Source organism: Pseudorasbora parva, chromosome 16 (assembly GCF_024679245.1).
Source record: "Pseudorasbora parva isolate DD20220531a chromosome 16, ASM2467924v1, whole genome shotgun sequence".
NCBI lineage: Eukaryota > Metazoa > Chordata > Actinopteri > Cypriniformes > Gobionidae > Pseudorasbora > Pseudorasbora parva.
Window position 1 is genome coordinate 45083552 of NC_090187.1, and position 15000 is coordinate 45098551.

The 15000-nt window shown below is 45.0% G+C and overlaps 1 protein-coding gene across 1 annotated transcript in view; it reads right to left on the minus strand.

The window, feature by feature from the left end:
* Nucleotides 1-1606: 1606 nt before the first annotated feature.
* LOC137043077 (leucine-rich repeat-containing protein 49) overlaps nt 1607-15000 on the minus strand; it is a 26435-nt gene continuing 13041 nt past the window's right edge. The window contains exons 8-18 of the mRNA XM_067419165.1: nt 14095-14238; nt 12585-12646; nt 10181-10331; nt 9554-9637; nt 8065-8240; nt 7781-7867; nt 5664-5874; nt 4376-4561; nt 4186-4295; nt 3642-3789; nt 1607-2571 (exon numbers count right to left, since the gene is read on the minus strand). Coding sequence (XP_067275266.1) covers nt 2350-2571; nt 3642-3789; nt 4186-4295; nt 4376-4561; nt 5664-5874; nt 7781-7867; nt 8065-8240; nt 9554-9637; nt 10181-10331; nt 12585-12646; nt 14095-14238 — 1581 coding nt within the window. The 3' untranslated portion in view covers nt 1607-2349. The remainder of the gene's footprint in view (nt 2572-3641; nt 3790-4185; nt 4296-4375; nt 4562-5663; nt 5875-7780; nt 7868-8064; nt 8241-9553; nt 9638-10180; nt 10332-12584; nt 12647-14094; nt 14239-15000) is intronic.

Genomic DNA, 15000 nt, shown 5'->3' on the forward strand with positions numbered 1-15000 from the left:
TCTCTCACTCACACACACACACACACACACACAAACACACACACACACTCCATTGGCAATAAATAATACTAATTAATCAGCAAAGAATGATTAGACATTAATATTTACTGAAATCACATTTTTGCCCTTTTGACCTTTGCACACACACACTTTGTCTGATTAAATAAAGACGAACAACGTTATTCAGATCAATCAAACTCTTTTCACATTTTTATTTTTAATAACCAGTAAAGTACAAAACATAAATCAGTGCTCATGAAGGACCGAGTGCCTTGATTCAACATTCAGTATGGAGAAGCGGCAGGCAATAGAGAGAAACATCTGCAACACACTGAAGATGAGGCTCCGGTGTGTGTGTAAGTGTGTGTGTGTGTGTTACACTATCAGCCTGAACTGTGAAGAGAATTGGAGAGGTTTGTGATGCGAGTCACGTGACACACCTGGAATGTTAATCAGCAGCACCGAAGAGTCACAGGAGAGGAAGTTCACTCAAATACACACCGTGATGAAGACGTGTGACGTACATGCAGACTGTTACACACACAACCGCCAGTGTCCCGTCACGACACGTGCTTTAGTAATCATCATAAAGGTTCATTCAAACGCTTAAAATTCATCCTGTGAAAACTGTTATTAAAGAGATAGTTCACCCAAAACTGAAAATGACCCCATGATTATTCTCCCTCAAGTCATCCTCGGTGTGTGTGTGTGTGTGTGTGTGTGTGTGTGTGTGTGTGTGACATTCTGCTTTCACACGATCACGATCAGAGTTATATAAAAATGGCCTGGCTCTTCCCGGCTTTATAATGACTTTAACTTCCTCTAACTGTTGTCTGCACATCTGCACTGCACTTTTAGGATGGATGGATGCACTCTGAATGCCATTCACCTCCATTATAAAGCCGGGAAGAGCCAGGACATTTTTTATATAACTGATCATGTTCGTGTGAAAGCAGAATGTCACACACTCAACGAGGATGACTTGAGGGAGAGTAAATCATGGGGTCATTTTCAGTTTTGGGTGAACTATCCCTTTAAACTGCATGAGCACTATAAAACCTTTCAACTGGCTCCTCCCCTAATGGGCGGAGTCATGTTTGCACTATAGGGGGCGTGTCCGGTGGAGGGGGCGTCTCCGGCGGAGGGAGCGTGTTAGGTGGAGGGGGCATGTCTTGATGAGGGGGCGTGTCTGTTTAGGGGGCGTGTCCGGTAGAGAAGGCGTGTCTGGCTAAGGGCCATGTAGGGTTGAGGGGGCGTGTCCGGCTGAGGGGGAGTGTCCTGTGGAAGGGGTGTGTCTGGCTGAGGGCCATGTAGGGTTGAGGGGGCGTGTCTGGTTTAGGGGGTGTGTCCGGCTGAAGGGGACGTGTGTCTGATTGAGGGGACGTGTCCGGCTGAGGGGGCGTGTCTGGCTGAGGGCCATGTAGGGTTGAGGGGGCGTGTCTGGTTTAGGGGGTGTGTCCGGCTGAAGGGGACGTGTGTCTGATTGAGGGGACGTGTCCGGCTGAGGGGGCGTGTCTGGCTGAGGGCCATATAGGATTGAGGAGGCGTGTCCGGCTGAGGGGGTGTGTCCTGTGGAAGGGGTGTGTCTGACTGAGGGTTGTGTCCGACCAAGGGGGCGTGTCTGGCGGAGGGGGCGTGTCTGGCGGAGGGGGCATGTCTGGCAGAGGGGGCATGTCTGGTGGAGGGTGTGTTAGGTGGAGGGGGCGTGTCTTACTGGGGGGGCATGTCCTGGTGAGAGGGCGTGTTTGGTTTAGGGGGTGTGTCTGGCGGAGAGGGCATGTATGGTTTAGGGGGGTGTCCGGCTGAGGGGGCGTGTCCTGTGGAAGGTGTGTGTCTGACTGAGGGGCGTGTCCGGCCAAGGGGGCGTGTCTGGCTGAGGGGGCGTGTCCGGTTGAGCAGGAACGTGATGTCAGTGCATACCCTCTGTTTTATAATCAAACTTGAGAAAACATTGTTAGAAAGGTCTGAGACTCTTGGCAGCTGTTTTGTAACAGAAGTGATATAGCAATTTATGACGAAAGGATGAGTAAAAAATCGTATTATAATGTGTGTTTGCCGGTGGCTGTTTTTGGTACTGCACCTCAACACAATATCCATTTTTTTGTGATGTCAATTTCAAATTTGTAACACGACTTGGCTTTGACATATGGCTTTGATTTTCTACCAATTTTACAGTAAAATATGTTTTTATAAACAGTACAGTACATTTGCTTTACAACTGTTTCCACTGCTGCAATAATCTTTAAAACAGAGCAGCCTTAGGTGTGTGTTCAGCTGTTCACACTGCCGTCAACGAGAGCGTCAATAATCACTCTGGCTGAGTGAGAGTGTGTGTGTGTGTGTGTGTGTTTATGGTCCGCTGCTGCCGCTGTGTGTGAGCCGCTGGAGGCTCGTCTGTCTGTACGCCTCTCTGTCTCTCATCTCCAGCACTGAGTCTCTCACCAGCTCAGAGAAGAGTGAAGGCCAGAGCTTCTGCAGCGCGTCTCCCTTCAGGCTCTGAGCCGCCGCCTGCTGGACCAGCCCTCGCACGTACTGCTGCACCATGGGGCCACGCTGGGCCGCGCTCACCTCCTGGGGCACAGAGAGGGGTCAGATGGGGTCAGAAGGGGTTAGATGGGGTCAGAGAGGGGGTCAGATGGGGTCAGAGAGGGGTCAGATGGGGTCAGAGGGGGTCAGAGAGGGGGTCAGATGGGGTCAGAGAGGGGTCAGATGGGGTCAGAAGGGGTTAGATGGGGTCAGATGGGGTCAGAGAGGGGTCAGAGAGGGGTCAGATGGGGTCAGATGGGGTCAGATGGGGTCAGAGGGGGGTCAGATGTGATCAGATGGGGTCAGAGAGGGGGTCAGTGAGGGGGTCAGATGTGATCAGATGGGGTCAAAGAGGGGGTCAGATGTGATCAGATGGGGTCAGAGGGGGGGGTCAGATGGGGTCAGGTGGGGTCAGATCAGGTCAGATGGGGTCAGATGGTCAGATCAGGTCAGGTGGGGTCAGATGGGGTCAGGTGAGGTCAGATCAGGTCAGATGGGGTCAGATGGTCAGATCAGGTCAGGTGGGGTCAGATGGGGAGGGGTCAGAGGGGGGGTCAGATGTGATCAGATGGGGTCAGATGGGGTCAGATGTGGTCAGATGGGGTCAGATGTGATCAGATGGGGTCAGATGGGGTCAGATGGGGTCAGATGGGATCAGATGGGGTCAGATGGGGTCAGATGTGGTCAGATGGGGTCAGATGTGATCAGATGGGGTCAGATGGGGTCAGATGGGGTCAGATGGGGTCAGATGTGATCAGATGGGGTCAGATGGGTCAGATGGGGTCAGATGTGGTCAGATGTGATCAGATGGGGTCAGATGGGGTCAGATGTGGTCAGATGGGGTCAGATGTGATCAGATGGGGTCAGATGGGGTCAGAGGGGGGGTCAGATGTGATCAGATGGGGTCAGATGGGGTCAGATGTGGTCAGATGGGGTCAGATGTGATCAGATGGGGTCAGATGGGGTCAGATGGGGTCAGATGGGGTCAGATGTGATCAGATGGGGTCAGATGGGTCAGATGGGGTCAGATGTGGTCAGATGTGATCAGATGTGATCAGATGGGGTCAGATGTGATCAGATGGGGTCAGATGCATGCACTGATGTGCTCGTCTCACCTCAGGGCTGTCAGACACTCGGCTGGGGTAGTTGAACAGCCCTCGGCTCAAACCGTCTCCCAGCTGTTTCCCATTATCCTTCAGTTCCTCCGGACTCTGACCGCTCCTCCGACCACGGCCGTCCAGCAGGAACTGCAGCTGCCGCTTCCTACAGCCGGCCACACACACACACACACACACACACACACACACACACACACACACACACACACACACACACACACACACGAGTGGCAGAGACAGTAAATCTGCTAATCTGTATAGTATAGTATAGTTTTACCTGGGACTGAAACCCTTTAAAACACAGCAGGGCATAATTACTAATTACACACACTAATAATAAATACGCCATAAATTAAATTAATAAAATAAAATATTCAAAATAAGTCTTTTTTTAGGGACCAGATACACTCTCACACATTTTATTGCACTATAAAGAACATTTTTTCCAATTAAAAGAATCCATGGATGCTAAAGGTTTTTTATTAACGTGAAGTTGCTCTGTTGGAATAACACACACACACACACACACACACACACACACCTGGACTCCTCCAGCAGCAGCAGCAGACGACAGCGCGGCGTTTCTGTAGCAGCGACGTGACCCAGAGCCCCGAACATCCGCTCGGAGGCCATAATGTCATTAATAGTCACCTGAAACAGAAATATCATCACACACACACTTTTAACACACACTCACACTCACACTCACACACTCACTCACACACACGCACCTCCGCGCCGTTGATCTTCTGCAGGTTGAGGTGCTGGAGTCTGTAGATGAGGAAGGCTCTCCAGAGGGTCAGTCCCACCACAGGGTTGCCCTCCGGATGGACGCTAATCTGCTCCAGACGCCGGATCTGAGCCAGAGCCGCCAGCTGAGGGAGATGAGTGATGCTGGTGTCCCGGAACATCAGGTGCTGCGGCGGGGACAGCATCAGTACAGGTGTGACGGGGTCAGGACATGCAGAGACTAAAACTCCACGTATAATAAAAACATACTGAAAGTTTAACATCTCAAAGCTCAGGTTTAAGAGGCCATTTGCGTTATTTCTCAAAACTATCACGTTCCTCAAACAATTGACGTTCACCTGTTAATCATTTACATTATTTCAGAAAACTATCGCGTTCCATGAAAATGTTACGTTTGCTGTTAAACCATTTTCGCTATTTTTCTAAACTATTCCATTCCTAGTAAATTTGACGTAACTATTAAAGGAGCGCTCCGGCGTGTTTAGAGATGGGGCTTATTCAGCTTCTCTCCTACATTTAGATGTGTGGGCGAATGCGTTTGTGTCTCAGTGCATTGCTTTAGTTTGGCAGGGTCACCGCTAGCTTAGCTTAGCATAATGAATGGAATCCTATGTTGCCAGATAGCATGTCCTGAGTAAAAGTGATCCAAAAACCCACCTAATGACTTCTTGTGGCCTGCGTATTCACACCGAGAACAACTAGCGACGCAGATTAAGACGCAGAGATATCACGCAACACACTGCGGTCGCTCGACAGCCGGAGGACGTGAGGATGAGCCGTGATATCTCTGCTTCCCCATAATATAGTCCCAATATCTGCCTAAATCGCCTCGTCTTAATCTGCATCGCTAGTTGTTCTCGGTGTGAATACGCAGGCCACAAGAAGTCATTAGGTGGGGTTTTTGGATCACTTACTCAGGACATGCTATCTGGCAACATAGGATTCCATTCATTATGCTAAGCTAAGCTAGTGGCGACCCTGCCAAACTAAAGCAATGCACTGAGACACAAACGCATTCACCCACACATCTAAATGTAGGAGAGAAGCTGAATAAGCCCCATCTCTAAACACGCCGGAGTGTTCCTTTAAACAACTGATCAATCAATCAATGAACTTTATTTATATCGCGTTTTTACAACGCCGATTGTTTCAAAGCAGCTTCACAGTGTTAAACAGGACAATACTGCAACAGAATTAGATTTTCTGAGAAAGCATTTCCCGACTCCTCTGAGATGTCAGTCAGAAGCTGGTCTGGGTTCCGATCCTCACCGTGAGGTTTGGGAATTTGAGGCGGATGCGCAGGAAGTTGGGGATAATGGAGTCGAAGTGCATGTAGCGGAAGGCGACGGTGGTGATGCTGGAGGCCGTTTGGATGCCCCAACACCGCTCCAATGTCTCCAGGGCCCCGGGGCCAAAAAGACGAAGCGTCTCGCCGTCCAACTCGGCCAGATGAGAGTCAGACATGGACAGACTCTGAACACTGAGACAGAAACTCACATTAGGAGATACACTGCCAAAAATGCTCTTCTTACTCAGTATTTTTGTCTTGTTTCCAGTCCAATTATTTAAATATTCTTAAATCAAGATGCATTTAATAGATCAGTAAAACGACATAAAATATTTGTGCTTGTTTTCTGGGTGAAAAATATCTAAATGAAGAGAGTTTTTGCTTAAAATAAGATAAATAATCTGCCAATGGGGTGAGAAAAATAATCTTAATTCAAACAGAAAACAAGATTATTTTTCTCCCCCCATTGGCAGATTATTTATCTTATTTTAAGCAAAAACTCTCTTCATTTTGAGTTATTTTTCTCCAAAACAAGACAATAATTTGCACTTGTCTAGTAAATGTTTCTTAATGTAAATTAATCCCATTAAATATGTCAAATATTTAAAGTCAGCCTCTATTTTCTTAAATGCGTGCATCACATCTTGTATAAATTAAACGCAGTTATAAATCATATAATGTACGGTTGTTGTGTACACTGCAAAAAATGCTTTTCTTACTTAGTATGTGTTTAGACTAGAAACGAGACGTGAGAAAAGCATTTTCTGCAGTGTCCGCATGGCAGTGGCGTTCCAGCACGGTTCGGTTTATTATAATTGGAGCGATTAGGTTTTGAGAGGTTGATTCAGAGGAATAATGAGTGTTTAACCAGCAGCTCTTGATGAGACGCGTGTGATTCTCTGCCCACACACAGACGGATAAAACACTCGAGCATCAGACGCTCTTTAATGGACGGATGGATCTGAGCCGCTCATTCTGTTCCACAAACGCTGATCATTTAATGCCCTGGCTCAGAGATTCACGGATAAAGCAGATATTACTACACAAATACACTGAAGATCATCGTGTGTCGTTAATGTGTGTGTCTCATCTGTTCCGCATCATTCGTGACATTATTATTGTCATCGTTATTGTAAACCTCAAGACTGCACAATTCCCTTGGCACCTTTATTTGTATATATATATATTTTTTGAGTCAGAGAAAGAGAGAGTCAGACACGTCAAAAAGTGAATAACTTTAGAAATGTGTGGATTAGTGCTTACTAGAGACGCGAACTGTTTGGAACGGTTCAGTCTGATTTGGTGAACTGGTTCACTAAATGGAACCGGTTCAAACGAACGATTCGTTGGCGAACCGGTCCTCACTAAAGTTCACACGCTGACAAATCAAACATTATCCTTCCTGAGTGTGTGTGTGTGTGTGTGTGTGTGTGTGGAAATGCGAATGTGCTAATATGTACATGAATGCTGCGTGAGATCAGAGATCGAGATCGTTATCACTATAACTCACGAGACTCCCGCACGTACTGTACGACACACACATAGCACTCTTCAGAAACAATCGCAGAATACGACAGAGCTCGTGTTTTAAAGCAATCAATGAAATGAACAATTCACTAAAAACACGCTGTGAGACTCTCTTCTCTCTGATGTAGCCTAATCAGACGGGCCTTCTTTTATTTATATCAGCACTGTTTTGGACTGTTTGAATGAATTCGATTACTGGACCACTGAACACTTTGATGTCATTCAGTTTAATGCTTAAACTCAAACAGAGAATCGCAGTGGTGATTGTGATCAACTCCCGACTTCTATGATCGACTGCATGATGCAAATTACGTTAATGTCGCAGATTCACGTAACGTTACTTCTGTAATTTGCGTTCAATTATTTTAACGCGTTAACATCAACAGCCCTAATATATATATATATATATATATATATATATATATATATATATATATATATATATATATATATATATATGTATTAGAGCTTGGCAATCAATTATTTACATCCAAAATAAAACTATGTTTACATAATGTGTGTGTGTGTGTGTGCGTGTGTGTGTGTGTGTGTGTGTTTGTGTGTGTTGTACCTGGGGTCTCTGGGGCTGTTGGGGCGGCTGGCCGATCGTAACCTGCTGTCACTCCCTCCGGCAGAGACTGTAAGTGGACTCAAGCGCCTTTGACAGAGAAACACACCAGTCAAACACACACACACACACACACACACACACACACACACACACACTCGCGCGCACACACACACGCGCACTCTCACACACATGTACACACACACACACACACACACACACACACACACACAGACAGACAGACAAACAAACGCACGCGCACACGCGCTCTGTGAGCCGTCTGTCACCTGGGCTCGTCTGGCGATGTCTCCGGAGCGTTCCCATTGGTCTGCGCGGGGCTGTGGGCGGGGCTGTTCTCTGGACTGCCGTCTTCCTTGGAGCCGTTCTGCGCTGGAAGCTCGAGGCTGGCTTTAAGCCCCTCCCACTGCTGCGCTGCATTCTGGATGGCCAGCCGACGCCGTTCCTGCGACCACAGAGAGACCATAACCCACTGACCATAACCCACTGACCATAACCACTGACCATAACCCACTGACCATAACCACTGACCATAACCCACTGACCATAACCACTGACCATAACCCCTCACCATAACCCATGACCATAACCACTGACCATAACCCACTGACCATAACCCCTCACCATAACCCACTGACCATAACCACTGACCATAACCACTGACCATAACCCACTGACCATAACCCACTGACCATAACCACTGACCATAACCCCTCACCATAACCCACTGACCATAACCACTGACCATAACCACTGACCATAACCCACTGACCATAACCCACTGACCATAACCACTGACCATAACCCACTGACCATAACCCACTGACCATAACCACTGACCATAACCCACTGACCATAACCCACTGACCATAACCCACTGACCATAACCCACTGACCATAACCCACTGACCATAACCACTGACCATAACCCACTGACCATAACCCACTGACCATAACCACTGACCATAACCCACTGACCATAACCACTGACCATAACCCACTGACCATAACCACTGACCATAACCCACTGACCATAACCCACTGACCATAACCACTGACCATAACCACTGACCATAACCCCTCACCATAACCCATGACCATAACCCCTCACCATAACCCATGACCATAACCACTGACCATAACCCCTCACCATAACCCATGACCATAACCCCTCACCATAACCCATGACCATAACCACTGACCATAACCCACTGACCATAACCCCTCACCATAACCCACTGACCATAACCCACTGACCATAACCACTGACCATAACCCACTGACCATAACCACTGACCATAACCCACTGACCATAACCCATGACCATAACCCCTCACCATAACCCATGACCATAACCCATGAACATAACCCCTCACCATAAACCACTGACCATAACCACTGACCATAACCACTGACCATACCCCACTGACCATAACCACTGACTCCATCCTAATAGAGTGTGTGTGTGTGTGTGTGTGTGTGTGTGTGTGTGTGTGTGTGTGTGTGTGTGTGTGTGTGTGTGTGTGTGTGTGTGTGTGTGTAAGTGTGAGAGTGTGACACAGATGTGACAGATGAAGCATCCCTTTCATCCCGAGCATTTGAGTGTGTGTGTGCATGTGTGTGTGCATGTGTGCGTGCATGTGTGTGTGTGTGTGTGTGTGTGTGTGTGTGTGTGTGTGTGTGTGCATGTGTGCGTGCATGTGTGTGTGTGTGCATATGTGAGTGTGTGTGTGTGTGTGTGTGCGTGTGCGCATGTACCTTGTGCGCAGCCAGTTTGTGACTCTCTTTCTTCTTCTCATCCTCCTTTCGTGCCGAAACACTCGCCGTGCGTCTCTCCTCCTCCTGCAGAACACCATCAAAGACACAATTAACACACACACACACACACAGAGGATTATTTTCAGATGATGTGCCATCCGGCCCAGCTGTTTTCTTCCCAGCATGCACTGCAACAGTTTTGGAGGCTGGAACCGCAGCATTTGGAGAGAGATGGAGATCAGGCGAAACATTTCTCTTTTATAAACACCCAATTAATACAATGAAAAATTTATATTAATACATTTAAAACTAGTTCGTATAAAGTTACATCATCTCATTTCTACTCACTATTTATTTATTTAATTTTTAATCGAAATTTTTCTTTAATTTATATGTATCAAATGTTTATATATTTTAATATAACGCCATCTATATATGAATAGCCACCTAATTTATTTTATTTTAATCACATCTATTATTTATTTATTTTCTAATCTAGTCTTTTTTAAATTAAATAAATAGATTATAGAAATTATACAGGGAGTAACGCAATGTTGTAACGCATTATTTCTCAAAGTAAGTTTCCCCAACAGTGATTATAATCCTGGAGCCGTCGGTCAGACTCACGGTGACCCGCTTCATGTCCAGCAGCTGAAGGCGAGGCGAGCAGCAGCGGAGGAGAGTCTGTCTGTAGCATGACTCCAGAGCCACAGGATTCCCATCGACGCTCAGCTCAGCCAGAGAGCGGCAGTCCCACAGACAGGCCAGCGCATCAAAACTACACACACACACACACACACACACGTCAGCATCACATCCCGATCCCACAGTGTGCAACAGTCACTTCTGATTTCAGACAGGACGAGAATCGTCTAATGTCATGTTACTTCCTTCCGTTTGAAAGCCCATTTCTGTAATCGCAACTTTTTATTCACAAAAGCATTTCGCGATCGAGGCAGATCCTTTCATCCACCAAACCCCTTAAAAGAGTTGAGAGATATAAACTCAGAATTACGAGATTTAAACTCAGTATTACGAGAAAAACTCAGATTTACAATAAAGTCAGAATTACGAGATATAAAGTCAGAATTACGAGAAAGTCAGAATTACGAGATTAAAACTCAGAATTACGAGATTTAAACTCAGTATTACGAGAAAAACTCAGATTTACAATAAAGTCAGAATTACGAGATATAAAGTCAGAATTACGAGAAAGTCAGAATTACGAGATATAAACTCAGAATTACGAGAAAAACTCAGAATTACGAGATTAAAACTCAGAATTACGAGAAAAACTCAGAATTACGAGAGTCAGAATTACGAGATATAAAGTCAGAATTACAAGATTTAAACTCAGAATTACGAGAAAGTCAGAATTACGAGAGTCAGAATTACGAGATATAAAGTCAGAATTACAAGATTTAAACTCAGAATTACGAGAGTCAGAATTACGAGATATAAAGTCAGAATTACAAGATTTAAACTCAGAATTACGAGAGTCAGAATTACGAGATATAAACTCAGAATTACGAGAAAAACTCAGAATTACGAGATTTAAACTCAGAATTACGAGAAAAACACAGATTTACAATAAAGTCAGAATTACGAGATTTAAACTCAATATTACGAGAAAAACTCCGATTTACAATAAAGTCAGAATTACGAGATATAAAGTCAGAATTACGAGAAAAACTCAGTATTACGAGAAAAACTCCGATTTACAATAAAGTCAGAATTACGAGATATAAAGTCAGAATTACGAGAAAGTCAGAATTACGAGATATAAACTCAGAATTACGAGATTAAAACTCAGAATTACGAGAAAAACTCAGAATTACGAGATATAAAGTCAGAATTACGAGATATAAAGTCAGAATTACGAGATTTAAACTCAGAATTACGAGAAAGTCAGAATTACGAGATTAAAACTCAGAATTACGAGATTTAAACTCAGTATTACGAGAAAAACTCAGATTTACAATAAAGTCAGAATTACGAGATATAAAGTCAGAATTACGAGAAAGTCAGAATTACGAGATATAAACTCAGAATTACGAGAAAAACTCAGAATTACGAGATTAAAACTCAGAATTACGAGAAAAACTCAGAATTACGAGAGTCAGAATTACGAGATATAAAGTCAGAATTACAAGATTTAAACTCAGAATTACGAGAAAGTCAGAACTACGAGAGTCAGAATTACGAGATATAAAGTCAGAATTACAAGATTTAAACTCAGAATTACGAGAGTCAGAATTACGAGATATAAACTCAGAATTACGAGAAAAACTCAGAATTACGAGATTTAAACTCAGAATTACGAGAAAAACACAGATTTACAATAAAGTCAGAATTACGAGATTTAAACTCAATATTACGAGAAAAACTCCGATTTACAATAAAGTCAGAATTACGAGATATAAAGTCAGAATTACGAGAAAGTCAGAATTACGAGATATAAACTCAGAATTACGAGATTAAAACTCAGAATTACGAGAAAAACTCAGAATTACGAGAAAAACTCAGAATTACGAGATTTAAACTCCGAATTACGAGATTTAAACTCAGAATTACGAGAAAGTCAGAATTACGAGAAAAACTCAGAATTGCAAGAACAAACTAAATTCGAGATATAAACTCAGAATTGTGCGATATAACACCAAACAAACCAGAATTGCTTGATTAAAAATTAAATCACAAAAAAATGTCAATATGTCTCAATGTTACGTAGACGTGACCCCTGACCTTCATTTAGCCCCGCCCACAGACGCTCACACACACATGCCGGCTCTGGATGCAGCAGTATGACACAGCAGGAATGAGGAGAAACTCGCGCAACGCTAACCGTCACATCATGCAGAACTCACAGCACAATAAAACACCAATTACTGAAGCATGTTCCCATGGTAACAGAATCAGACACACAGGACCACAGTCCAAGCGCTCCCGCCCATGTGTGTGTGTGTGTGTGTGTGCACTGCAGCAGTACGAGGACAGGACGGGGTTAAACACACACTAATGCTAGTCTTACCTGCGGATGCTGTTAGCGCTGAGAAACAAACGCTGCAGGCGAGGAAGACGCTCCACATTCGTCTGCAGACCAACAGAGAGACAGAGATGAGGATCAGTCACACACACACACACACACACACCGCTGCGGCTTAACACTGATGGGAGGGGCCGCGGAAGAGCAGGACAACTGCGGGGGAGGGGCCCGTGTGTGTGTGTGTGTGTGTGTGTGTGTGTGTGTGTGTGTGTATGTGTGTGTGTGTGTGTGTGTGTGAAGAGAGAGAGATGCTCAAATTCAGCACACACACACAGGAAGTGATCGACAGCAAAAACAGCCAGGCTTTGTTTTCAGCAGGAGGCTTTTCACACAAAAGCAGTTCGCACTTGCTAGGATGTTGTTGATGAGGGTTGCTAAGATATTTCTAAGTGGTTGCTAGGGTGTTGAGGATGGTTGCTAGGATGTTGTTGATGAGGGTTGCTAAGATATTTCTAAGTGGTTGCTAGGGTGTTGAGGATGGTTGCTAGGATGTTGTTGATGAGGGTTTGCTAAGATATTTCTAAGTGGTTGCTAGGGTGTTGAGGATGGTTGCTAGGATGTTGTTGATGAGGGTTGCTAAGATATTTCTGAGTGGTTGCTAGGGTGTTAAAGATGGTTGCTAAGATGTTGCTGATGAGGGTTGCTAAGTTGTTGCTAAGTGGTTGCTAGGGTGTTGAGGATGGTTGCTAAGATACTTTTAATGGGGGTTGCTACGGTGTTTCTAAGTGGTTGCTAGGGTGTTGAGGATGGTTGCTATGGTGTTAAGGGGGGTTGCTAAGATGTTGTTGAAGAGGGTTGTTAAGATGTTTCTATTTGGTATCTAGGGTGTTTGCACCCTGTATATGCTGCCACTGGGAGATATCATTAGAAACCATGGTGTTCGTTTTCATTGTTATGCTGAAGATACTCAGCTCTATAGTTCTTCATGCCCTGATATAAAAAATTCGATGACTATGTCTATGTGCCACTGTTGGTGCTTTCGGCGGGGTCAGGGGTCAGAGGTCACCCTGACTGGTCCATACGCCTCAAACTGAGCTGCTCTGTGTATTCTGACAGCTTTCTATCAGAACCAGCATTAACTTCTGGAGCAGTTTGAGCTCCAGTAGCTCGTCTGTTTGATCGGACCCCACGGGCCAGCCTTCGCTCCCCACGGTCATCAATGAGCCTTGGCCGCCCATGACCCTGTGGCCGGTTCTCCACTGGTCCTTCCTTGGAGCACTTTTGATAGATACTGACCACTGCAGACCGGGAACAGCCCACAAGAGCTGCAGTTTTGGAGATGCTCTGACCCAGTCGTCTAGCCGTCACAATCTGGCCAAACTCGCTCAAATCCTTACGCTTGCCCATTTCTCCTGCTTCACACACATCAACTCTGAGGACTAAATGTTCACTTGCTGCCTAATATATCCCACCCACTAACAGGAGCCGTGATCAAGAGATCATAATGGTCATAATGTTATGCTAGTAAGGATTGAGTGACGCGTGTTGAACTCACCACAGATGTGATGGCGTTGTGTCGCAGGTTCAGTTCGCTCAGACTCTTCAAGCCCTGCAGATTCTCCACTCGAGTGATGCGGTTTCCCGACAGATTCAGCAAACGAAGATTTGACAAACCAGACAGGTTTTCAATCTGAGAGATCTGAGGAGAGACGACAACCGTACGTTTATGATTTATAACTGCGTTTATTTAATACACGATGTGATGTAAGGGATAATAGTCTCAAATAAATTACACACTAAATATTGTCTTGAGATTAAATATTTTATTAGCTCTTACGCAAAGCTTCCGCGAAGAAAAACAGTTCCAGACTGCTTTAAGCCTTTATCTATCGCTGCTAAATGTTGAGAATGAATGCTGAAAGGGTTAGTTCACCCAAAAATGAAACCAAGCCTCTGATTTACTCACCCTCAGGTCATTATAGGTGTTTATGACATTCTTCTGTCAGACAAATACAATCAGAGTTATATTTAAAAAGTCCAGGCTAACGTTAATCCCAGCAGTAGTTGGAGCTGTTTATGAAGTCCATTAAATGCAGCTGTCCGTCAAATAACGTGCTCCACACGACTCCGATGGGTTAATAGAGCCGTCTGATTCCAATCGATGCGTTTGTGTCAGAAAAATATCCATATTTAAAACTTTATAAAGGAAACCTGCCTTGAAGTCTTCCATTGTAACCCACGGCTGTTTAAGCCACAAGATGGCGCCAGCGTTAAGCGCAGAAGTAGAACCGGTCGAGATAACTCGCAGTACCCGGATGAGCGGTGTGTGTTATCTGGGAATAACATACCGCTGGAATGCGCGATTGACCAATCAGGATCAAGTATTTCACAGAGCCGTGTAATAAACCGGGATATCAACACACATTTAGGAATTAGAGGCTGACTTTAAATATTTGACATA